The sequence below is a fragment of the Microtus pennsylvanicus genome, chromosome 17 (genome assembly GCF_037038515.1).
Source record: "Microtus pennsylvanicus isolate mMicPen1 chromosome 17, mMicPen1.hap1, whole genome shotgun sequence".
NCBI lineage: Eukaryota > Metazoa > Chordata > Mammalia > Rodentia > Cricetidae > Microtus > Microtus pennsylvanicus.
Genome location: NC_134595.1, coordinates 46,472,782 through 46,497,352, shown reverse-complemented (window position 1 = coordinate 46,497,352; position 24,571 = coordinate 46,472,782). Strand labels below are relative to the sequence as shown.

Genomic DNA, 24,571 nt, shown 5'->3' with positions numbered 1-24,571 from the left:
GGTCTCTCTAGTGACTGACTGCACTGCTTCTCTGAGCTCTCAGGCAAGCTTTATTTACTAGGTTACAAGCAAAATACCACTATGTGTACGTATGTGAGTGCCAGTGCCCATGGGTCCAGAGAGGGCCTCAGATTCCTATGGCCCTGGAATTATAGGCAAGTGTGTGCTGTGCAATATGGGTGCCGAGAACTGAACTCAAGAGCAGCAATCACTTTTAGCCACCGAGCCAGCTCCAGCTCCCAGGAATCCTTTTCAAAAACATATCTGCCAGGATTCTACTCCAAATCACAGATTCTTTGTCATGTATGTTTGGTTCTGGAAATATGTAGTTTGGGGAATGTTCTGCAAGATTTTGAAGCTTCTTTCTTCATTTTTGAGAACTGGGTCTATCCTATGCATGCGAGGCAATTCTTCTACCATTGAGATTTCTATGTTTTTTTGAGACAGTCTTACTAAATTGCTGAGGCCAGCCTTGAGCTTGTCATTTTCCCACCACAGCCTCCTGAGTAGCTGGGATTACAGGCCTGCACTCCAAGGCCTGGCTGAAGCTACTAGTTTCAACGCTGCTTAAGGAACCATTACTTTTGACTGAAAAGTTTAGAGTGACCGGAAGCAAGGGTGGCTTGTCATTTTGTTCTCGTAGTCCGCTTGGCCACCTCATTTGTAGAAGTGGGCTCGTCCAGTGCTCATTGAGGAAATGGGAGCAAATTATGTAAAACTACATATTGTGTACTTTTAACTACGTACTTGTCTGAATTATTGCTCACTAAATGAATTTAATAGTTGAATAGAATTTTAAAGCATAGTCTTTGGAAGAAAGCCTCGTCTACATAATTGTAGAGCACTATGTGTTCTAAATGTTCAGTGAATAGATGAAGTAGGTTTTTAGAAAATTAAAAGTATTTAATGTGAAACATAAGAACAAAGCAGAGATATGAAAACCATTTTTATAATGACTGATAGCATATTTTGTCTCTATTATTTATGTGTAAAAAATCACTGGGGATAAGATCTCATTTTTTTTACACCTTTTATCCACCAGGGTAAGTGTAAGGTGCTAATAACCTAAGATTTTTGCATGCCAATGATTGCCGTTCTTCAGGATTTGAATAGAACATGGGCTGGCGTGATGGCTCTTTGGTGAAGTGCTTGCTTTGAAATCATATGACTTTGACCCTGAGAATTTGTGTAATAAAAGTTAGGTGTGGCGATATGGTCTTTCAGTCCCAGAGGTAGGGAAGCAGCAACAAGGTGGGATCTTCAGAAATTTCCAGAACTTTTGACTGTTCAGAGTACTCAGGAGAAGGAAGCAATGAGTAACACATGCATTTTCTCTGTGGGTGAAGAGCAGGGTGCAAACTCAGAATCTGAATTCTAAAATGAAACACAGAGATGGGGCTGGCAAGGGAAGTGTCTCTCACAGGACAAGGGCAGGAGAGGAACAAAGTGATAATGGTGTGCCTGATACGCCCCTTCTTTGTCTTTGATAAATTCCTATAAAGCTTGGAGAGACTGGTGTATCTTAGGGACCCAAGGTCTGAATGGACAGAAGCTGTGTGCCTTAGTTTATCCCTCCACGTTACTATGCTTATCTGACTTTCAGACTAAGTTCAGCCTAAGCAAAATTCTAATCGTGTTGAAAGTGTGTTGGAAGAACTTGCTTTACATTTCTTGTTATCCTGTTTCCTTTTAGGTTTTGTGAATGATTCTGTTGCTAAGTCCATCGTGGCCTTGCGTTTAACTCTGGTGGTGAAGGCCAGCACCTGTGTGCCTGGGGGCAGCAGTCACTCGAATGACTTAGAGTGTTCAGGAAGAGGAAAATGTGCCACGAAGCCATCCGAGGTAAGGGACATGTGGTAGCTTCTACATATTACTATAACTAAACAAATATGTATTTGTATATATGAGTAGGCAACATATAAATAGATGCTTTTCCATATGATTTTTAAAGTCACTGGGGTAAGTTCTATGCATTGATAGACCTTCTTGAATAAGCACAAAGTTGAGGTTACTTCTGGTAGCAGAATCAAGAAAAACAGAAGAAAGCAAAAGTCATTACACTCATTTATTTCTCAGATTTTAAAACCGTGGCCATCCCCCTCCTCAGGGTAGTTACGGAAGTGAGAGAATGAAGGCGTAAGTCGCAAACAATGCCACACCAGTTTGGAATTATGATTAATAGGGTGATATTTATTTAAAGGGGAAAAAACTTACAGATAACCATCCCAGACAACAGCCCTCTGCGCAATCAGGAAGGAGTCTGGTCGCCGGAAACGAAGAGGAAGCGGAGAGAGTGAGAAGGGAAGTAGCCGCTTTTTTAAAGGGAGAGAGACCACGCCCCAATGGGCTGGTATCTCAGTGGCTATAGGCTGGAGGAGCAGAAGGACCTCCCGCAACAAGAGAACAGTAAGAGAAGGTGTGGAGAAGAGGATGACCTAGTAGATTTCACCTTTGAGGTCCAGCATCATAAATACCATGGAGGACCTGTGTCCCGTTCCCATTTTCTTTCTTAGCTGTGGTCCCATGGCACTAGGTCTCTTGGGAGTGGGGCAAGGGCTGCAGATAGTTTTCTCTCCTGCCTTCTTCCTTCCAGTATGGGCAGGAGTCAGCTATCAGGCCAGCAAAGGGCCATTATATTCACTGGGACCATTATCCCTGAGTCTCAGGCTCCCTTCAAGCCTTTTTGGAAGATGGGCTCTAGGCACCAACTGAAGCTCCCAGAAGGGGTGACAATGTTATTAATCTGGGTACCTGTTCTGCTGGGGGTACCTGTTCCTCCCACTGCTTCCTACTTCTGTCTCTCCCATATTCTTGTTTATTTTCTTCTCTTCATTTATATGCATATTTCCACCAGAGTAATAGTTAAACAAACACGGGTTCTCTAAATACCACAAGGCTGTGACTTATTTAAGGCTGCTTTTAGGGGATAAATAGGTAAATTTTCTTGGCTAATTTAAGTATATTTTATAACAGAGGTGTGAACTTTGACGAGTGAAGGGAATGGGGCTCATTAACAAAAGGAAGGGACTTTGGAATGGTAATTGTCACATGGAAAACGTGCAATTTTACTGTTTTGGACTTGATATTGGAATTGCTTAAATAGGCCACTCTCTTGTGAGATGTTCCCTGAAAGAGGCAGAGTGTAGTAAGGAACTCAGGTCAAAGTGACTTTCTCCTATATACTTCCTTTGTGGCTGATCTGCCAACCCTCTCTCCTGTCTCCGCACTCCCTGCCTGCACCCCTTCACCCCAAACATTCTTTCATTTCCATATCGCATGTGCTTCATTACCCACCCCATTTCTTTCTCTCTCTCCCTCTCACAGGCCCCTTTCTGGTTTCCTGGCCTCTGAAGGCACTTACTGCTCCATAAACTATAACAGAAGCTGGGATCCACGTGTGAGAGGGAGCATGCAGATTTTGTTTTTCTGAGCCTACGCTACCCCACTTAACATATTATCTTCCAGTTCCATTCATTTCGGAAGTTTTCATTTTTCTTTACAATTGAGTGTTTCTGTCATGTGCGTGTTTATCACATTTTATTATCCATCCATCTGTTGATGGGCATCTAGGCTAACTCCATTTCCTGACTACTGTGAATAGAGCAGAATGGACATGACTGAGCGAGTATCTCTGTGGTAGAATATGGAGTCCTTTGTGCGTATGCCCAGAAATGGAAGAGATGGGCCAGTGGCTGATGAAGCGGGAGGCCTCATTTTCCTCTTAGTTTTCCAATGGCTGGCCCTTCAGGGAAATGTTTGAGTAGAAGGCAGGCATCATGTTGCAACCACATGTTGTGGGCATGCACTGAAAATATGGAACTCCTAGGAGGCGGCTCTACCCAGGAGACACTGCTTGCATTCAGATTCATTGGAAAGGCTGGAGAGGTGTTTAGCACCTGGCAGATAGCTTTGAAAAGCTTGCCAAACACAGAATAAAAAGACTCAAAAGCTGTGGTGGGGAGTCCACAGTCATCTTGGCAGGTCATTTCAGAGTGAGCACATCTTCACTGGGGACCTGGGCTTCTCTGAAGATCTTCTAATGCTGTGCAGCTATCTCCTCCTTCAGCCCTGCCATCTCCCTGCACTCGGTCAACTGTGGAGTCTCACTGCTATTGGCTTTGCATTTACCTTCAGAATGTTGTGATCAGTCAGCTTATCGGAGTCAGTATGCATGTGTATCTGCGTGTGAGTGCACACTCGTGTGTTTCTGCACATGTGGGCTCATTCATACGTATCTGTGAGTGTGTATGCCTTCATTTGTATCTGTGCATGTGTACATGTTCGTGTATACCTGTGGGATACGCACTTGCATATTTGTTTGTACATGGGTGGTCAGAGGCCAACCTTAGGTATCTGCCTCAGTCATCTACATTTTAATTTTTGAGTCAGGATCTCTTGCTGGGCTTGAGGCTTACCAATGAAACTAGTTGGTTAGGCAATGAGCCCAAAGGATCTTGTCTCCATAGTGCTGGAAACACAAGTATGCATTATTGTACCTGACGTTTTATACAGGTTCTTGGAACTGAACATGGGTCCACATGCATGTGTGCAGGCACTTTACAGACTGAACTGTGTCCCCAGCCTCTGAGCCAATGATCACCATGTCTGTTGGAGACCTAACACCACGTGGTGTGTTCTTATCCAGGAAGGAACTGTCTCCGGTAATCAAGGCTACTAGCTATGACAAGAATGGGGGTGGAGGAGGAGGTGGAATGGAAAGGTAGCTATCTTTTTTCATTTGTTTGAGTTCTGTATCTTTTTGTGGCCCTTGTCTGGGCAGATACAGTGGCTTAAGTAGTTGCAGCGACAAAGGACCATTGTCGTTGTGTTTCTTTTTATTGTTCCTACAGCCAAAAGTTACACAGCCTAGCCTTCCACTCCATGCAAGAATCTACTTTATAGTATGAGAAAAATAGAACTGTATTTGGTGATTTTGTTTTATTGTTTCATTTTATATAGTTTTATTAGATCATCCATCAAGACAGAACAATTCTGTTATTTCTGCACTATTCTCACCGAGTGGTTGAGCTCATTTCTCTTTCCTGTCAGATGTGTTCTGGTGGGGGGATATTTCTCAGTTCCAGGTTGACAGGTGGCCATGGTTGCTCTTCTTGGATACCCCACCATCCCTAGAAGGACCTTTTATGTGTTTGCTCTTACAGAAGCAAGGGCGCTTTGTGTTGGTCCTGTGTCTGTTGGAAGGAATTTGACTATTGGCTACCAATTTCTCTTGTTGAACTTTATTACTAAGGTTGTCCTGCTAACAGTGGTCACCTTTGATGATTGCCCCCTTGATTCTCTCTCTCTCTCTCTCTTTCTCTCTCTCTCTCTCTCTCTCTCTCTCTCTCTCTCTCTCTCTCTCTCTCTCTTTGTGTGTGTGTGTATACATACATGCATATGTATGCTTGCACTTGTGGATGCCAGAAGTCAAGCTCAGTAACATTCCTCCTGTGCTATCCACTTTGTTTCTTGAGACAGTGTCTTCTCTGGCCCAGACTTCACCAAGTGTACAGGGCTGTGCGTTTCTGATCCCCAGAGAGCTGTCTATTTCTCCCTGAATACTAGCATTATAAGAGCTGGCCACAACACCTATTTTATTTTTTTAAATGTGGGTTCTGGTGATCAAACTCAGGTCATCATTCTTATAAGATAAACACTTTTATGACTGAGCTCCCCTTGATTATCTTATAGGGATTCTTTCAGGAAGGCAGCATGGGGCGTTTGAGTCTGCTCAGAACCAAGCTGGATGGCATGGACCTTGCCAATGAATGGAAAGAGACTTATTAGAATCTCCCAACCATGTGAAGCCAATAGAATGACATAGTCATAGTTTATACCACTGTGAAATCTTAGCAAGTCCTAAATCTGGTGGCAGGAGCCTGAAATCCGGAGGCCACAGAAATAATTGCTGTTGAGTCCTAAGACTGTCTGGTGCAGAATGGGGGTGAATGAAGTCTGAAGATCTTCTGCTATTGGGATTCTCTCTGGCTTGGGGACATCAACCTTTCATTCCAAGCAGGTCTTCTCCTGATTGATGAGGCTCACTCATTAGGAGAGCAATCGGTCTTACTCAAAACCTATTGATTTCAATGGAAATCTCATTCACAAACACCCTTCCAGAACAAGATCCAGAATAACGGGTGGCTGAATATATTGACATCGTGGCCCAGCCAAATGGATGTGTGAAATTGACCGTACAAGAATCTCCCTATACCACTGATTCTCGCTTGCCTCTTTTGATGTAGTTCATTGCCTTGTACACAAGCCTAAGAGAGTGTTAAAACAGTCCGCTGCCTAAGAACAGCCTGAAGTCATTGACAGAAGGTTGCCTTTCAGCCTGTCACTAGACTCTGATGCTATAGCTGGGTAATGGAAGGAAAGATAGTCCCATGACCGGAGACCAGAGTGTGTTCACTGTCGTCCCTTCCATGCTGATTTCCCATGGAGAGTGCGCTCCATGTTTTCATTTAAGGATTCTCCTGTTGATTTCCACAGGGAGTTAATAATGAGCTCAAGACAGGGAAGTGATGGAATGATGGCTGTTCTATCATTTCCCCCACTTGTTGGCTTTGTGTCCATCAATAGGTAAAGGGGCCAGGACTCTGATTTCAGGGAATTACCTAGAAGTTTCCCTAACTCTTAACTTAGGAAGGAACCCACTGACCTTCAGCATCAAGGCTGGGCTACCAAAGCCACACACTGCGACTTTGCTTTGAGAAAGAACTCAATAGGAATGACTCTTGTGTTATGTGAGACCATGTCTTAGTTTGGGCTCCAGCTATGGAACTGGAGTCCTGGCCTTGTGGCATCTCCCTCCCTACTCTTGAAGTAGTCACAGGTTTGTACTCTCTGGAATCCTGTTGGACACATGGCCAGACCGAGTTCCTCTATGTAGTCTTGATTTATCAGAAATGAATTTCTGAATCACTGACCTGAACCAAAGGCTTTACCTACCATGTTTGATATCCCTATTTTCTGTCCCACATGGCCTAGGTAGGACTCTTCCTGCCTTAGGACAGCTTCCTTTCTTTTCACAGATTCTGGTGCCTTTTGCTAAAGTTTTCAGGAAATCCCAGGTCCTGGGCTTGTTTATGTTGGAGTTCATTAGCAGAGAAATGATGGGGACTCACAAGCAGTGTTTCTAGCTTCTGCGCCCCACCCCCCAGCACCTGTCTGGCACCGTCAGATCTCTGTGATTTTGTTCTTGCTTTTGTTGATTGCTGTCTGAAATAACCTGCGTGCCTGCCCTCTGGATCTTATTCTCCCAACTTCCGCACTCAAGTTAAAGTTCAACTCCAAATATCTTTGTTTCCAGAAGGATCACTAAGCAGTTTCTTTTGGAGTCTGGTAGTACTTTTCTTGTCTTTTGGGGGAATGGGACTTTTGACTTGTGTTTATGTATTTATATGTCTGTCTTGATTAGCACCTAACTCATGTTTGGGTTCTTGAGGGCCTGCTCAGCACCTAGGCTTCCCTAGGTTCTAGGGGACAGGAATTGGATCTGGAAAGCATGGCTTGGATGTCTAGAAGGAGTCAGAGACCTTGGGAGCAGCATGGTGAAAGAGTTACGGATGGAGAAGAGCCCAGTGATGTGTGTGTGTTTGTAGAACTTTGTAAGTATTGTACAAGAGCCTAGAGATATGCTTGTGATAGGCCCGAGAGTGTGAGTGTGGTCACCCCCACAGTCTGTGATGGTGGGCTTCCTCACCTGAGCACTCGACTCCAAGACATTCTGCATCAGATACAACAAGTAGCATAGCCCTTTGCTTGTGGGAGCTGCTATAGGACTGTGAGCTGAGCAAGGAAAAGAAATTTATGAGCAGAAATGTGGTAGGGAACCAGTTCTTCAAGCTTTGAGGTAGATGTGTAAACTCAGCCCTAAATTGGACAAGTCTAGGGACATGGCAAACAAATGGTGAGTTTTGCAAACAGTTAGTCAGAAGAAAATACTCTCTGGTTGAAGACTCATAGTTAGCAGGACCCGGAAAGTTGTAGGCACAAGTGACAGTCTTCAATGCCACAGTCCTTTCTCCACCATTTCAGAAAGGAACAGATCAGAAGAGTTGAGCCTGTGAGCCGTTTAACTCTGTCCTCCTGTTGGTTTGAAACCATCACTATGGGCGAGCCTCTTTGTAGGTGGCAGTGACATATGCAAGAAGGGCAGACATAGTTGTCATAGTTACTGACCGTCAATGCTCTAAGAGCTAACTCTTCACATTATTAGTGTAAGGCAGAGGCCCTCATGAGACCTTGAGAAAACGGGTGCTCTGACCTCTCAGAGTTGTGAGAAAGCATTGGGGTGGAAGGGTAGAGGACAACTCACAGAGAATCAAGGAGTAGCCACTGTTGCTTGCGTTTAGCATCCGAAGGCTAGCTGCTGCCAATCAGTGGAATGCAGAAGGACCTTCACACTTCATTTAGTGTGCAATGGGGTCAGGTTCCCCAGGCTCTGCCAGAACTCTGGAGAAATCTCTCCTTAAAGTATGGGGCAAGACACAACAGAGGGTGCTAAATAAAATAATAGATAGTGGTGATGCATGCCCGATGAACCATTTAACAGGTGATGCATTATAGAAAACAATGATTACACACACACACACATACACACACACACACACACACACACACACACACACACACGCTGCTTTTTGAGCCAGAGGGTATATGCTTTAGATGTGAGGTCAAGGTAAAATTACACATGCAAAACTCCCTAAACGAGTGTCCAATCTCCTAAAATTTAAAACGAATTTTAAGGCGAGGGTATGAAATGCATTTAAATAGCTTAAGACACCTTGCCTAGCCACACCCCCATGAGACTCTGCAGTGATACAAATCGGCCAAGGTGCTGGTAGTTCATTATTAGCTAACAAAAGGAGGTGAGATCTCAGATGTCACTTGCAGCAAGTAACCTCTAGACCTCAGAGAAGAAATATTTTTGTGAATAATAAATTATGAGTTCTAGGAAACACATTAACCACAGAGATCATCACAGTAAGTGTGGGCTAACTGTCACTTTTCCTTTTTAATGGGCACAAGCTCGTCTTGGATTTCATCTGTGCGTGTTTGAATTATCACTCTTGGTGCTAGTGTAATTAAAAAACCATCTCTGCCTTTCATGTCCCAGAACAGAGGGATGACAGTGTTATTGCCTGTGCAGAAATATGGCAGCATGCTTGAGTCATTGATTCTAAATTATTTCAAGAGATGATTCTAAATTACATCTCAAAGGACAAGTGTCTCATTGTGCTTTCTAACTGGCGCCAGAGTCTCGTGTAAGGTTGAAATGTATCTATCTCCTGGGTCTAAGAATTCCGGAGACATTGTGGAGCGCCGGTGGCATTCCAGACGCACTAGGGGAAAGATTATGTTATTGGTTGACATTTTCAGGGTCGTAGGATTTGGAGAGGAGGTGTTTTTTAGAGGCCTCTCCGTTCGTTTTTTTTTTTTTCAACACTGAGAAAACCAATGTGTGAGACAGATTGAAGTTGTTTGCTCAAGGCCTAAGAGCTAATTCATGGAGGAAGAGTGTGGAGAGGAATTCCTGGACTCTTAGTCCAGAGTTCCCCCTACTGATCCACACAACTTGTCTGTTCTTCCTGACACACGTTTCTGCACTCTTAAAATTTATTCATCTTTTTTTTATCTATTTATTTATTTATTTTGAGATGGGGTGCCATATAGCCCAGGCTGGCCTTGAACTCATATGGAGCCGAATATGATGTTGAGCTCTTCCCTTGCTCCCCCGTGCCAGCCTCACACATCTTCTCTCACGACACTCTGGGGACAGAGGCTGGATTGCATTTTCAGTGTCCTCGTGCTATGATTACTGTTTCTAAGGAAATCCAGGTCTCAGATGGAAACACACGCTTTGGTCAGTTGGCATTACCCTACACATTTAGACATTTCTAAAGCATTCACGCACATAAGTCCTGTAAGGAGGACCTTGTCAAACTGTATGATCTGACCCTGGGGGTCTAGAGTCAGACCTGAGGTGAGGTACTGGAGATGAGGGATGGGGTGGGGAGAGCAGAATATTGAAGACATGCTATCACAGCTCCTTGGAAGGACCAAGGGGACTCAACTAATTTCATCCATGATTTTTTTTTTGACATACATTATGCCAGGGACTCAACTCTCTGGACTTTGTCTAGAGCAAAGTTTGAGAAAATAATGCCTTATATTCCATGTGTTATGACACAGGCTTCACAAAGGGAAGAAATGCCTTTGGCAGAATTGTGTCTGGGAATAACTAGAGTTCATTGATTTAGTTCCTACCTTTGTGTATACATTGGTGTGTGTGTGTGTGTGTGTGTGTGTGCGTGTGCAGGCGAGCTCGGATGCACGTATGAGCATGTAGAGGCTCTATAGGTTAACATCAGAAGTCTTCCTCAGTCATTCTTTACCTTATTTTTTAGAACAGGGCTTCTCACTGAACTTAGAACTTCCCAGTGGCTAAGCAGCCACTGGCTTGCTGGCAAGCCCCAGGGACTTCCCATTTCTGCTTCTCTGTGCTCGGATCATGGGTGGTACCCCTGCATTCAGATTAGAAACTGGGTCTCATGATTGCGCAGTGAGTGCTTTATCATCTTCCCAACCCTGTAATTCAACAAAAGAGCAAGAAATATAGCACTAAAGGTCTGGCTAGACTTTTTGCTGAGAGATAAAAAAAACAAAGCCTCCCTGGGGAAGCCTGGCAGGAGTACTTTCCTTGTTTCTGCCTCTCTGAAATGCTGAATTTTCAGTTCATAAGTCAGTGAGGCGCTAGTCCTATTGGGAAGATGTGGGTAAGCAGCTGTGTACCTGGAGGGTATCCACAGCTGGCATTGTGCCCTTGTTTAGGGACCCGAGAATTATCCTAAATGCTGATTCTACAGCTGAAGTTAATTCATTTGACTGCTTAGAGGGTCTATTTACCCTCCTCCAACATCCAATCCCTCTGCCAGTGTGATCTGAGTGCGTAGTCACCCCATTCCTTCTGTGAACTCACCTTACAGTTTAAACCTCATCCCAAGCTCCCAGTGACCATTTACTTGTATCTGTGGACACAGCTGTTAGGAGATAGGGCAACCAGCAGGCTCTGGCATTGGCTTCTGATGTGTCCATATGGCAAGCATTGTTGTTGGCTGTCTTCATGGCACTGATGGTCATACATCACTTAATAGTGGGGATGTGATCTGAGGAACGTTTTGTTAGATGATTGGAACATCACATAGTGGCTTATGTAAACAAAGCCAGCTTGATTGATTGATTGATTGATTTTCTTAAGGTAGGTCTTGCTCTGTATCCTCGGCCATTGTGAACTTTTTGTGTAGACCAGGCTGACCTTGAACTTTAGAGGAATCTTCATGCCTATGCCTTCTGAGTACTGGATCACAGGTGTATACTGGTTTGTGTTTGTATGTGTGTGTGTGTATGTGTGTGTGTGTGTGTGAGAGAGAGAGAGAGAGAGAGAGAGAGAGAGAGAGAGAGAGAGAGAGAGAGAGAGAGAGAGACTGAGACTATGCTATGGTATAATTATGGAGGTCAGAGGACCACTTGTGGGAGTCGTTGGTTTTCTCCTTTGCCTATGTGGGTCTCGGGAAGCAAGTTTGGTAGGAAGTGCCTTTATCCACTGAGCCATCTTGTCGACCTAGAAGATGGCCTTAATATCAGTAGGTGACACAGTATTATGGAACACAATGGTACATGCAAACTGCATAACCAAGATGCCATGGGGAAAGTGGGGCATGCAGTATGTCCACAATTCTTACCCTTGGGAGGAAGAGACAGACTAATGGCCAGTTGGAGGCCAGCCTGGGCTCAATAGCAAGAGCCTGTCTCAAAGAAAACCCAGTTAAACAAGACAAAAACAGACAACTGCAAAGCAAAACAAAACAAATTGATTCCATGTATGACTGCAGTGGAGGGAAGTCTACTGAACTTGCTGAGCAAATTGGGCACCCTTGCGGACCTTCCACGGCATTTCTTTGTACTTGACCCATTTCTGCCTGCTGAGTTAGAGACTCTCCTGCAAATGTCCTCTGGTTGCCAACTGTCTGGGGTCACCTAACTCAGTGGCTTTCAGGCTTTTATTTATTTGTTTATTTATTTATCTTGGTCTTAGGCCTCCACTACGTTGTTAACAAAGCAACTTTTGGAGGCTAGTTCTATCTGCTGATACCTACTGTAGAAACAGGCTGAAGAAAAAGTTATCAATCCATTGAATTAATAGGCTCATCACAAATTCACATAAACAACACCTTCTAAATGAAAAAATAGCTACATTTCTCAAAACAATAACAACATAGTGAGAGAATGGCATTTTTTTTTTCTTTTACAAAATTCTTCAAGGTCTGGCTTTAAGGAAAGCAGCTGGAGTTTTACAGATTTACAGATTGCTTTTCCATGCAAGCTGTCACCATGTGGTGTTTTGGTTTTGGTCTGGGAAGAAAATCAGCCTCACACAGGCGTTTAGTTGGAAATGGGACAAAAGTTTTAATAGCCTTTTCAATAATTGTGGATATTCTTGGAAAGTCTACAGAGCTTGACAAGTGGAGAATTCTTAAAGGTTAATTGAATGTGGATGGGATCTGAGACTCTATCAATAAACTTTTGTTACATGACAATCTGCTGGTCTGTGTACAACTGTTTTGCTTGTGAATGGGGCCTGTAGCATCGCCCATCAATCATATGGAAATACCGCCTTGCTGAGTTTTAAGCAAACTTCCAAGTGTTGATACTCTCTGTGATACCGTATTAAGAAAGTCACAATTATGGTTAATGTCACCACCAGTTTCATCAGAAAAGCCTTTAAGTTCTGGGAATCTGCCAAGGTATTAGTGGAAAATAACAGCTTCTCATGTCTCTCATTTGTCCTTGAAAACTTGGATTTTTACCTCTGACAATGAAGACTCTTGGTTATTGTTTTCAAAGTGATAGACTGGCTTTGCTCATTTGAGAGAAAATGTCGGCACACAGGCATGTTTGGGTAAATATAGTTGATCTTTTTGCCATTATTTTAAGGAAAAGGGAGTCCAGAGTATTTGCTTGAGATGACCTTTGGGCTATCACGGTATAAGGCGTGATTCTTGTTTTCTTCTGGTTCTAGAAGAATAAGAAGATGTGTGCCCAAGGGCTGAGAAAGTCTAACCTTGTAACATTTGCTCCCTCATGGAGAACATTCTAAGTAGACCTGACATTTCCCCTGCCCATTCTAGATGATGGTGAAGCTTCCAAGACAACTGTGACAAACAGTGGCTTCCATTGCTGTGAACCCTTGTGGGAGGACAGTCCATTGATATCTCCCAGTAGGCTGAGAATTATTATAAGTAGGCACTGTGAAGGCAAGTTTTTCTCTATCCTTTTCTTGTAAAGGTATAGTGAAGAAACAATCTTTCAAATCAGTAACTGTAAGAGGCCATCCTTTTGGTAATAGAGAAGGCAGAGGGATTCCAGATTGTAGAGAGCCCATAGGTTGAATAACCTTATTGACAGCTCTTAAATCTGTCATTATTCTCCATTTACCAGATTTCTTTCTTTCTTTTTTTTTTTTTTTACAATAAATACAGGAGAATTCCAAGGGCTGATTGATTCTTCAATACGGTGACCATCTAGTTGCCCTTGTACCAGCTGTTCTAAAGCCCACAACTTATCTTCAGCTAGAGGCTACTGTTTAACCCATATAGGCTTCTAAGTTAACCATCTTAAAGATAGGGCTGTTGGTACCTCTAAAGGTTTGCTAGTTGCTTTATGTTCTTGTACAGCCTGAATGGCTGGTGACCTTTGTGTATAGTACCTTATAATATCCTTCCTAGAATTATGAGTTTCTGGGACTGCAGTAATGTTAATCTGGATATTCCACTGCTGCAGCATGTCACCACCCCATAAATTTGCTGCAATATTAGCCACATATGGCCTCAGCTTCCCTCTTTGACCTTCTGGCCCAATATAGTCAACCCATCTCGTGCCTTGTTTAATTTGAGATATGGTCCAATTCCTAGTAATTGAACATCTGTCTCTTGAAGAGGTTAATTTTGATGCCGAGATTCTGGAGTAATGATACTCACATCTGCACCTGTGTCTATCAAACCAACAATTACAAATGCCATTTATAAGTACTCTTAGCTTTGGTCTTTGATCTTTTATAGAGGTCTTCCAGAATATATGTTTCCTATTTCCTATTGGAATTTTTGACTTATCCTCCTTGTTTATGCCATTATCTAGAACAGTATGGTTTTTTTTTTTTTTTACAGAAGGCTCTGGATTTTTTAAAAATTTCCTGGTGAGATATACCCTCCACAGTTACTAGGTATGACTGGGGCCACTTTTGGCTTGGGGGCCTGTGAGAGACCCCTCAAGGAGTTTCCCAGTTATATCGGGTTGCTTTGTCTGTCTTTTGTTGATCAGCATTCATTGGTCCAATGTCGGCCTTTGCCACACCTTCTACATATACCTGAAGGCTGAGTCCTCCTATTCTTGCCATTCCCAGAGGAGATATTATTCCTAGGAATTTCTTTTCTACAATCCTTTCTCAGCTAGGCAGCCAGGACAAACAAGCGAACAAGTGGGCCCTCCTCCTTACAGTGAATGACAAGTATTTTTCTCACCATTGTTTTGTATCTTTAATACCAAGGTCAATATGGGAAATGACTTGTTTTAGTATTTCTATACAATGACTTTGACCTTCCGGATTCCTTGAAAGGGCCCTAAAAATGCCTTAGCTCCAGAGGTTTTTGACACTACATTTTGTGAATATATCCAGATCTTTTTTTATGAATATTTTCTTTTCCTTTCTCCCCCTTTTCCTTTCTTCTTCTTTTCCTCCTCCTGCTCCTACTCACCCTTCTTTTCTCTCTCCTTCTCTTCCTTCTCTATTGTCTGCACATTTAATGCATTTATTTATTTTTTCCTTTTCTAAACATCTCAAGTTTAGTTTTGGCAATTTTAGTGTTTTTTTTCCTGCTTGATCTTGAAAACCGTGTTGTGGCTTTTGTGTCTCTCTGTATCAATTCTTTGATCTTCTTTGATTGGTTCTTTAAAAACAACTCCAGGTCAGTTTCTAAAAGCTGCTTAGATAATATCTCCATTTTTTGTTTTCTTCTTGGGTGTTCTCTGCTCTATGCCCATCCTGGGGCAGCATATTGAACTCCTGGGATGTCTGTCAAGAAAACAAATAAATGCTCCTTAAGGCTCTGTTAAAGGGAGAGAAAGGAAGCTAGCCATTTAAATTATAGAATGCTCCAAAAGTGTTTGAAACCACTTTCCTTTTGGACATTGCTGGCTTTCTAGATAGACGGAAGGAAGAAGGAGTGAGCCTCACTTCTTGGGTCCTACCTGGAGTCTGGAGCTTTCCTCCTAGGACATACCTGAGACCTCCATCTGGGTCAAGCTTCAAGGAAGACAGGGATAGGGACAGGAAGGATGCAGGTCATAGAGGTGGATGGGGAGCTGGCAACCTATGTGACTTGCTGTTTTAATAAGTTTGACTCCAAGGAGAGAGACAAGGAGGAATATGACCCTAGGTTTCATTCTTTCCAGAAAATAAGAGCTTTTATTATAGAGTACAGGTTGTGGCACACTGAAATCAGCCATAAGGAAGAAGCCTACAGATGGGGGAAGTGGAGATGGGGCAGACTGGATGGGTGCAGTGTAGGCAATGGATGAGAGATGGAATCAATGGAGACAGAGAGATGCAAAAAAGGGCTGAGAACCTTCTTGTCTGAGGCAAATGATGTTAGATAAAAGGCTAGACAGAGGCATTATGAAATTCTTTAGTATTATATAAATTAAAAAACAAAACAAAGCAAAACAAAAACATGACCATAACGTATTAATGGGCTACCATTGCCTCTGTCTAGTTTTGGAGACTTTCACTGCCCCAGGATAAAGCCCCATGCCCCTCAAAAACTCTCCATCTCTTCATTCCCCTTTTCCTAGCAACAAAGTCTCTCCATGGCTTTGTTATTCTGCAACTTTTAAATGGAATCATATTGAGTGGATTTTTGTGTGTGGCTTTTCCCCCCACTTATTATATTTCCTAGTTCACATCTGTTTCAGAGTGGTTTAGTACTTCATTCCTTTAATATGTGTGTGTGTGTGTGTGTGTGTGTGTGTGTGTGAATAAAACTATATATGATTAATATTTCATTGCAGGGGGTCAAAAGTCTTGCATCTCTTATCCAAAATGCCAGCAGCTAAAAGCGGTTTGAATTTTTAGAATTTCGGGAGAGGAGGCCCAAGTCTAAGTAGGAGATTCTCTCATGTTTCATGTACACTTTGCCCACATATCTTAAATGTGATTTCATTTAATATTTTAAATAGCACTGAATGTTTTGACTGCCACCTCTCCATGAAACCAGGTGTAGGGTTTCCCACTTGCACCACCATGTCTGTACTCCACAAGGTTTGGACTGCAGGGGGTCTTTGAAATTGCAATTTTTGAATGGGGATGCTAACTATGATTTGTTTATCCATTTATCACCAATGGGTTTTGTGTTGTTTCCTCCTTTGTTTCTGCTGAATAGTTCTGCTATGAAAGTTGAATGTCTGTTTCCCTATTCTCCTGAGGAGAGGGATGATTCCACCTCATACGCTGTGGGACAATGGTCTTACACCCTGTTAAGTTTTGTAAGCTCTACTGGCTTAATAAAATAGCCAGGCAGGAAGTATAGGTGGGGCAACCAGAACAGGAGAATGCTGGGAAGAGGAAAGGCTGAGTCTGCAGTCATCACACAGAAGAAGCAAGGTGAGAATGCCTCACTGACAAAAGGTACCAAGCCACATGGCTAACACAGACAAGAATTATGGATTAAGATGTAAGAGTTAATAAGAAGCCTGAGCAAATAGGCCAACCAGTTTATAATTAATGTAAGCCTCTGTGTGTTTCTTTGGGAATGAATGACTGTGAGACAGGGTGGGACAGAAACCTTCTGGCAGCACTCATAGGTAATTATGTGTTTGCAGTTAAGGAGCAGAAGCCACATTGTTTTATATATAGTGACAAAACTACTTGACAACCCTATCCAAAGAGTATGAATGTTCATTCTCTCCACATCCTCACCAGATTTGATTCTTCACATCTGACTGTGTGGTGTGTGAGGTGGCAGCTCAGGTGTGAAGGTGGTTTTCCTCCCTCCCTCCTTCCCTTCCTCTCTCTCTCCCTTCCTTCCTTTCTTTCTTTCTTTCTTCCTTCCTTCCTTCCTTCCTTCCTTCCTTCCTTCCTTCCTTCCGTTTTAGTGTTCCATTGCTGAGAATACACTATGACCAAGGCAACTCTTATAAAATATTTAACTGGGGGATTGCTTACAGTTTTAGAGGATTAGTTCATTATCATCATGGTGGGGAACATGGCAGCATGCATGGTGCTGGATCAGTAGCTGAGAGTTTTACTTCCTGATCTATCCATACATAGAGAGTTAGGTGGAGACACTGGGCCTACCATGGACTTTTGAAACCTCAAAGTTCACTCCCAGTGGCATACCTCCTCCAACAAGGCCATACCTCTTAATCTTCCAAGCAGTTCACCAGCCAACTGGTAACTAAGTGTGTAAATACATGAGGCCATGGAGGTCCATTCTCATTCAAACCACCACATCTTCTTCCCTTCTCCCTCTTCTTTCTTTCTTTCTTTCCTTCCAAGAGAGGATCTCACTCTATTATCCTGGCTGGTTTGGAGATTGTTCTGTAGACCAGGCTGGCCTCTAACTCACAGAGATTCACCTGCCTCTTCCTCCAGAATAAAAGGATGAAAGGCATGTGCTATCATGTTCAGTACTCTTATCTCCCCAATAATGAATGATATTGATTAATAGCATGATTTATGCTTTTGAAAAATATTTGAAATTCTATACTCAATCTATATCTGAGATTGCCCTCTTTGTGTACGAGGCTGGGCTGGGTGACAGGATGACAGAAAGTGGAAGATGGCACTTTGTTGAGTTGTGAGGGTTCAGCAACTCTGGGATTCCAGATGCTTTGCTTCTGGCTCATGGCAGGTGATTCATCCTCCCGGGGCCTTGTGGAGTTCTGGTCTAGGCTAGGTCAGAGCTGGGATTCTTGTTCAGTCTAGCTCCAGGTTATGTCTGGCCTAAAAAGAAAAATCAAGGCATGGTTGTTCTTAGGGAATAAGCAATAGGACAGAGATAGAGAAGACAATGAATCAATATTGCCTTGATGTTGACCTGGCCACCAGCACTTCCACAGGGAAGAGTCAGGACACAGCATCTCCAACTTCTGTCAGACAGTCAAGACATTCATAAGAGTTTCTCTCATCTTTGTACTTCAAGAATAATGCTGAGAGTCTGGCCTAAGCCTGCTTGACTATTTCGTATTGGCAAGAGAGGGTCGTTCCATGCTAATGTCCTTTCACATAATGGGAACTCTGTGGCTACTGAGATCAGTGTTTCAGGCGTTGGTTCCCTCCAAGTCACTGCAGGGGATTTCTAGTTTCATGTGGTTCCGACTCAGTAAGAGATGGAGAAGCTGACTCCAGAGGGAGAAGAGTTGGCTCCCTCTGGAGCTCCCTAGCTGCTCAGTGATGGATAAAGCCAGCAAGGTTACCCCAGGCCCTCTTGAGCTGTTGCCATGAGTACAATCCTTTCTGCTCCTGGCTGCTGTTGGTTTCCACATAGCCTCTGGACAGGGAATCTGAGCTGGGTCTCAAACCTCAGTCCAAAGTGGTTATGTGATATGTGCAGTGGGACATCATTTAGGGCTTGGATGCAGAGAAGGGCTCAGAGGAGTCTAGCTTGACAGACTTCCAGGGGACCAGAGGAGGGCTTGGCAAGTGTGGAATATTCCAGAGTGGTGCAGAATTCGTAGGTCATTAATTACATAGAACATCAGAATGACCATTTATACACTTTTTGTGGCAATGGTAGTATTTTGGCAGGAAGTGGGAAAACTGGAGTAAACAAATATATCCCTGTAGCTGTTTATACAATATCATTTATACACCTCATAAGCTGTATATGGGTATTCAGCTATATATCTATAAAAAACAAAGAAGTTTGTTTTTTTCTCTCCACAGTCAATGTCTATAGTATAGTGCAGTATTTTCCTGGCTTCTGTAGATTTTTCTTTCCTTTTGATCTTTTTAATTTCCCTATAAACTTTGTATGAATGTGTACTTATGTGTATGTATGTGTGTGTATGTGTGCATGTGTGTATGCATGTGCATGTGTGTGCATGTGCGTGTATGTGTGTGTAGACTAGAAGTCAATGTTGATGGCTTGCTCCATCACTTTCTACCTTATTTTTTCAGACAGAGTCTCATTGAACCTGGAGCTTACTGATTTGGCAAGACTAGCTGTCTAGCAAGCCCCAGGAATCCTCCTGTTTCCACTTCCCCAGTGTTGAGATTACAGGCCTACACCCAGCTGGTTAGGTGGGCACCAGGGTTCAAACCCAGGTAGTCATGCTTGTTCAGTGAATACTCCATGCACTGGGCATTCTCCCATCTCTCCCTGCAGCTTCCTTTGCTTATGTCCTGGTTTTCCCCTTCCTTTTGCACTTCTCAGGTTTCATTTTCCTGTCATATATCCATAAGCACCGGGGAGTCCAGTGTGGAGTAGGAGTGAGCAGCATGGAGTTGAATATAATGATGAAAAATAAGTAAATTAAGCATCAATGGACATTAATATTTAGTGGAAAATGAAACCTTGAAGGGATGAGTTAGATGTCAGTCATGAAGGCACAAGTGACAGGTAACAGGCTTCTGAGGAGGCAGTGGCTGGGGCTTAGCCAGGAACACTGGGAAATTGTAGTGGAGTCTAGTTGCTTCTGTCTGAACTTGAACCATTTCCTCTTCCTTTCCACTCAGAGCTTGCCTCACTGTTAGGATTTCTCCTGCATACTAGAACTTTTGGAACTAAAGGGGGAGGGCAGAGAAATTGTGCTATCTAAAATCAGAAGCAGCAGCCAACCTGACTTTCGCCTGAAGGGCTTTTTCAAGTTGCTAAAATAAGTGAAAAATGGGCGAAGTTGGGGCTTCCTTATTTAGATCAGTACGACACTCTCCCTTCATTCTGTCACCAGAATAATTCCATCTGCAAATTAATCAAATATGCTCCGTTGCATCCAGCTTGATCTAAGAGTCACAGGAAGCTCACTAGACACTGGTGCCGCGGCTGCGTCCTGCTCTGTGATGCTCACATGACTTCTCCCAGATGTTGGGTGGAAATGTTGTATCATTCTGGCAGGAGAGGAGCTATTCTCGAGAGGGAGGCCACACTCTGCTTTATAACTATTGATTACTGGATAGTGGACCTCCTCCTGTCCTGTTCCCAGTTAAATCTTCCCCAGGAATCTCACGCTGGGGTAGGGAAAAACCAGAGCTCAGGTTCCTGCCCACGGAAGAACTTGTCTCCCTGGAAGACAGTTCACAAAGTTCTGTCAACTTAAGGGACCAGACCAGCTTGCCTTGTGGCAGGAATCAGTGATGGGTGAGACCACACTGTGACCAGGACTGCTTAGCTATGCCTACCTCTCTCCTGTTCTCTAATTCCTCTGATTCTAAACTTTGTGCCAGGACCTGGAAGATGGGATCGAAGGGATTGTTCAGTGACGACCTTAATTGTTTCGCTTCCTAAAGTGGCCATATTTAATGAACTTTTTTCTCCTTTCCATTGTTACTTGTCTCTGTAACAGGCACAGTAGGGATTAATGATTGAGCCTATTCTTTTGGGACCAAAAGAGTCCAGACCTTGATCCTAAAACTTCTGATAATGTAGGGTTTTTAATAAGGCCAGAATTTAAACTTTAGAATGTTCATTGTGTTTCCAAGGGTCCTACCATATTTCGCTTTGTTTTGAGCAGAAGAAGCACTTGGAGGCCTCATTTTAGTTGTCTAATTATAGCGAGAAGCTATGGAGACAACAAACACCTAGTTCTTTTCTTTTTCTTTTTTCTTTTTTGAGACAGGGTCTTCGGTGCTGCAGGCTGGCTTTGAACTCTGGATCCTCCTGCCCTACCACCCATATAGGAATGCATGATCATGTTCAGCTAATATCTAACTTTTAAGGAGTTGGCTTAGGTGATATTGGCTTCCATATTGGTTCAGAGACAAGTTTGAGTCTTTGTATACCAGTAGAGATCAAGCCTGCCAGAACTCTAGCATGGATTGGGGGAGTGCTGTCATTACCTGGTTATCTGCCCCCCACCCCAAGACAGAAATGCCCATGGGTCAGTAAAGGGTGTGGACATGAACCACTCCAGAGATGGTTTCGGGGAGCAGCATCTACTTTATTGCATGTGAACAACCACTTATATAGTGGAAGCCCAGCAACTGTGATTGGTGAGCACATTACCTCAGATTGGACAGTGAGCACTCACACCCCAGGGTCTCTGTGTAGAAGAAGCTCGTTAGGGAGACATGGAGAGTGAAGACTCATCCTCTGACCAGCTAACGGCCACATCAGAATTCAGTGTCCTGGCTTCCAGGCCACAGTGTGCCATACTTCTTATTTAGAAGCACAGTGTGCTGAGAAGGCTGGCCGCCAGGTCATGCCTGCATTTTCTCCTACAGGGGAAGGTCTCGCCAGGTCCCACCCCCAATGGAGAAGCTATTGGCAGTTGATATCTTCTGGGAGAGGGAGAATCATTCTTCTTTGAGGATACAGCTACTAATAGATTTCCCATGCTTCCATGGATACACCACATCCACACACACAAGGGCAGTACTAACCAGACTGAGTAGATTTTTTTAAAAGAAAAGAAAGATGTGAAATTAGGACGAGACCATTAGGAGGGGATATGGAGGAGTTGGAGGGAAAATTGGATGGTACATATGATCGCATTTCATTGTATAAAATTCTCAAAGAATGAGCAGTTGCATAAATAATAATAATAATAATAATAATAATAATAATAATAAACAAAGAAAAGTGTTTCACGATTGGAAGCAGTGCACATGGCGCACAGTCTACTAACTGTCATCACCCCGTGACCTCTGTTATGCTTGGCATCCTCCTGCCTCCACTCAATTTTGTCTTAAACTGCCCAAGGTGCTTCTGGCCAATACAACTGCCTTTAATTGACTATACTTGTATTTAATTTCCTTTGTGGAATGCTAAATTTAAAGCCTAATTGTTGGAGGAAAGTTGCTACCTGCTTTTTGGAAGCCAAGCCTCCACCAGCACAAGCTGGATTTGCTGGCTTTTATTTTTAAAGACACATGCCACTGGCCACAGGACTCTCCAATCGGTCATTTCCCTTTTGGCCCGTTGTTCTGAGGTTCTGATCGGCTAATTGCATTTCAGTTGTGCAGTTAAGAAATGAAAGTGCTGACAATTTTACCTAGAAATAGTTGTTCAGCTTTGTGATTATTCCCTGGAAGAGACATGATATGAGTCTTAAAAATACAGCAAATCTGTAGTTACCAGAAGGCAGTAAGGGCAGGAGATGGTGTACATTAAAAACATTGCTATGAAGGTCCCTATTTAGGAAATATTTTTTCAAAAACATTCCTTTATTTCTTACTGTGTTGTCTAAGCCAGTTTGGAACTTTTTATGTAGCCCAGGCTGGCCTCAATATAGCAATCAAGACATGCTTTTAAGGAAATGAAAGCGGCTCAGAGCTGGGGAGATGCTCAGTGGGTTTAGTGCTTGCTGTGAAAGCATGAGGAAGCAAGTTCAAATCCCCCAAACCCACATAAGGCTGGATATGACAGCAACCATCTTAATCCCATTCCCCTATGGGGAGACAGAAGACTGAGGCAGGAGGATGCTCAGAAGCTTGTGGGCCAATTTGCCTAGTGTATGTATTAGTAAAATGACTAACATAACATGTCTCAAAGAAGGATGATGGTGAGGACTGATGCCTGAGAGTGTCCTCTGATCTCCACATGTGTACTATAATACATGCATGCTCAAACTCACACAAATATGCCTTTGCATATGTGTACATATGTACACACACACACACACACATGGAAAAGGGGGAAGGAGAGAGGAAAGAGAAGGGAGAGAAACATTTAAAAAGTGACTGTTCTGGTCCTATGATGTTGAGCAGAAGACAGTGGGCTGAGAAGGCTACTTAGAGTAGATTCATGACTATCTGGGGTGGGAGAAGCTTTTATCCAAATTTCTTTGAGCCATCAGCTTGGTAGGATGCTTGGATTTCTGGTTTTACAGCTTATTTCCTTTGTAATAAAGGCATGGTTTTCTATTTAAATGCAAATGTTCCTGACATGGTAACACAGTAGGGTGTCATCTACACTTAAAATCAGAGTGATTTTGCATCATCAGGGATTGGTTTTAGTAGGAGAGCAGGTCTTCTAGAAGGCAGACACAGCTTGTCAGGGTTGCCTAGGAGAACAGGGACCTGCGCTTGGAGCACAGGGTTTGATAGGCTTTTTAGTGGGTCCTAGCCCTGTGCTGGGAAAGACTGGTGATGTTCGAGCATTCCTGGAGAATGTAAAGAAGCCCGGAGACTCCTTGTGGGTGACACCAAATGACTTGAGCTTTATTCCTCCACAGAAGTCATTCTTCAATACTTAGAGCAGACAGGAATTAGAGCCAGTTCAGAGGATTCCTTTGTTTTTAAAATATTTCCAACATGAGAATCTAAAAATTATAATTAGAAGAAAGAATTTGAGATTAGCCTGAAGATGGAGCACTGAAGTGTGTGGTGGCCACACTCAAGGTGCCTTGGCTTTAGAGACCTGCCTGTGTAAAATGAAGTAAGCTTACTGTGTCTCTTGTTTCCAAGTGAATCTGTGTTGACACAAAAAGTTCAATATCCACCAGCCCTATGGCACAGGCATCACTCTCTGCATCGTTACCAGGAGATACAGAGGCTATTGGAAAAAACACAGGCTTCCTCTTCTGAACCAAGAGCCTAATTCCAATATTCTTGTCTAGGTGTCCCAAATGACTGAAAAAAGGACTACCAGCTTGTAGTGGTTAAAAGATGATACATTATAGGGGGCTGGAGAGATGGCTTAGCAGTGAGGAGCCCTTGTTGCTTTTGTGGAGGACCTACATTCAGGGTTCCGTTCCCAACACCCACATGGTGGCTTACAACCACCTGTAACTCCAGTTCCAGGGATCGAACTTCCTCTTCTGACCTTCATGGGCACCAGGCACACACATGTATGTATAGACATACATGCAGGCAAAACACTCATTTACAAATAAATAAATGAAGGAAGGAAGAAGGAGAGAAAAGAAGAAAAGGAAGAAAGAAGGAAAGAAAGAAGGAAGGAAAGGTTCATTAACCAAGAAGACTTTGAGAGGGAAATATGGGCAGTACTAACATTTCCACATTCCAAGTTTGTATGCAGATTTCCTTCCTGGTTAGAACCGGATGATTGTGTCATGATCACAAGGAAGACATGTCTTCATGTGCACTTCAGAGATCATAAATAGTTGGAAAGCAAGCAGGATTAATTTGATGTATGAATATTTTAAATTGAGTTTCCCTTAGAGATTATTAAAATGATTCATTTCTAATCATTCTACAGAAACACATTTATTAGAGATAACCTGCCTTTTGCCCCCCATTAAAGTGATGTGAAAGCAATGAATTTAATGAGATAAGGTTAATTCTCATGAATGGCAGGACCTTCCCACCTTTGCTGATGTAATTTCAGTT

General features: G+C 43.0%; 1 protein-coding gene across 1 annotated transcript in view; it reads left to right on the top strand.

Annotated features, from left to right (window-relative positions):
- Nucleotides 1-24,571, top strand: part of Dner (delta/notch like EGF repeat containing) — a 280,000-nt gene that overhangs the window by 141,043 nt on the left and 114,386 nt on the right. The window contains exon 5 of the mRNA XM_075951627.1: nucleotides 1,694-1,842. Within this exon, the coding sequence (XP_075807742.1) occupies nucleotides 1,694-1,842 (149 nt within the window). The remainder of the gene's footprint in view (nucleotides 1-1,693; nucleotides 1,843-24,571) is intronic.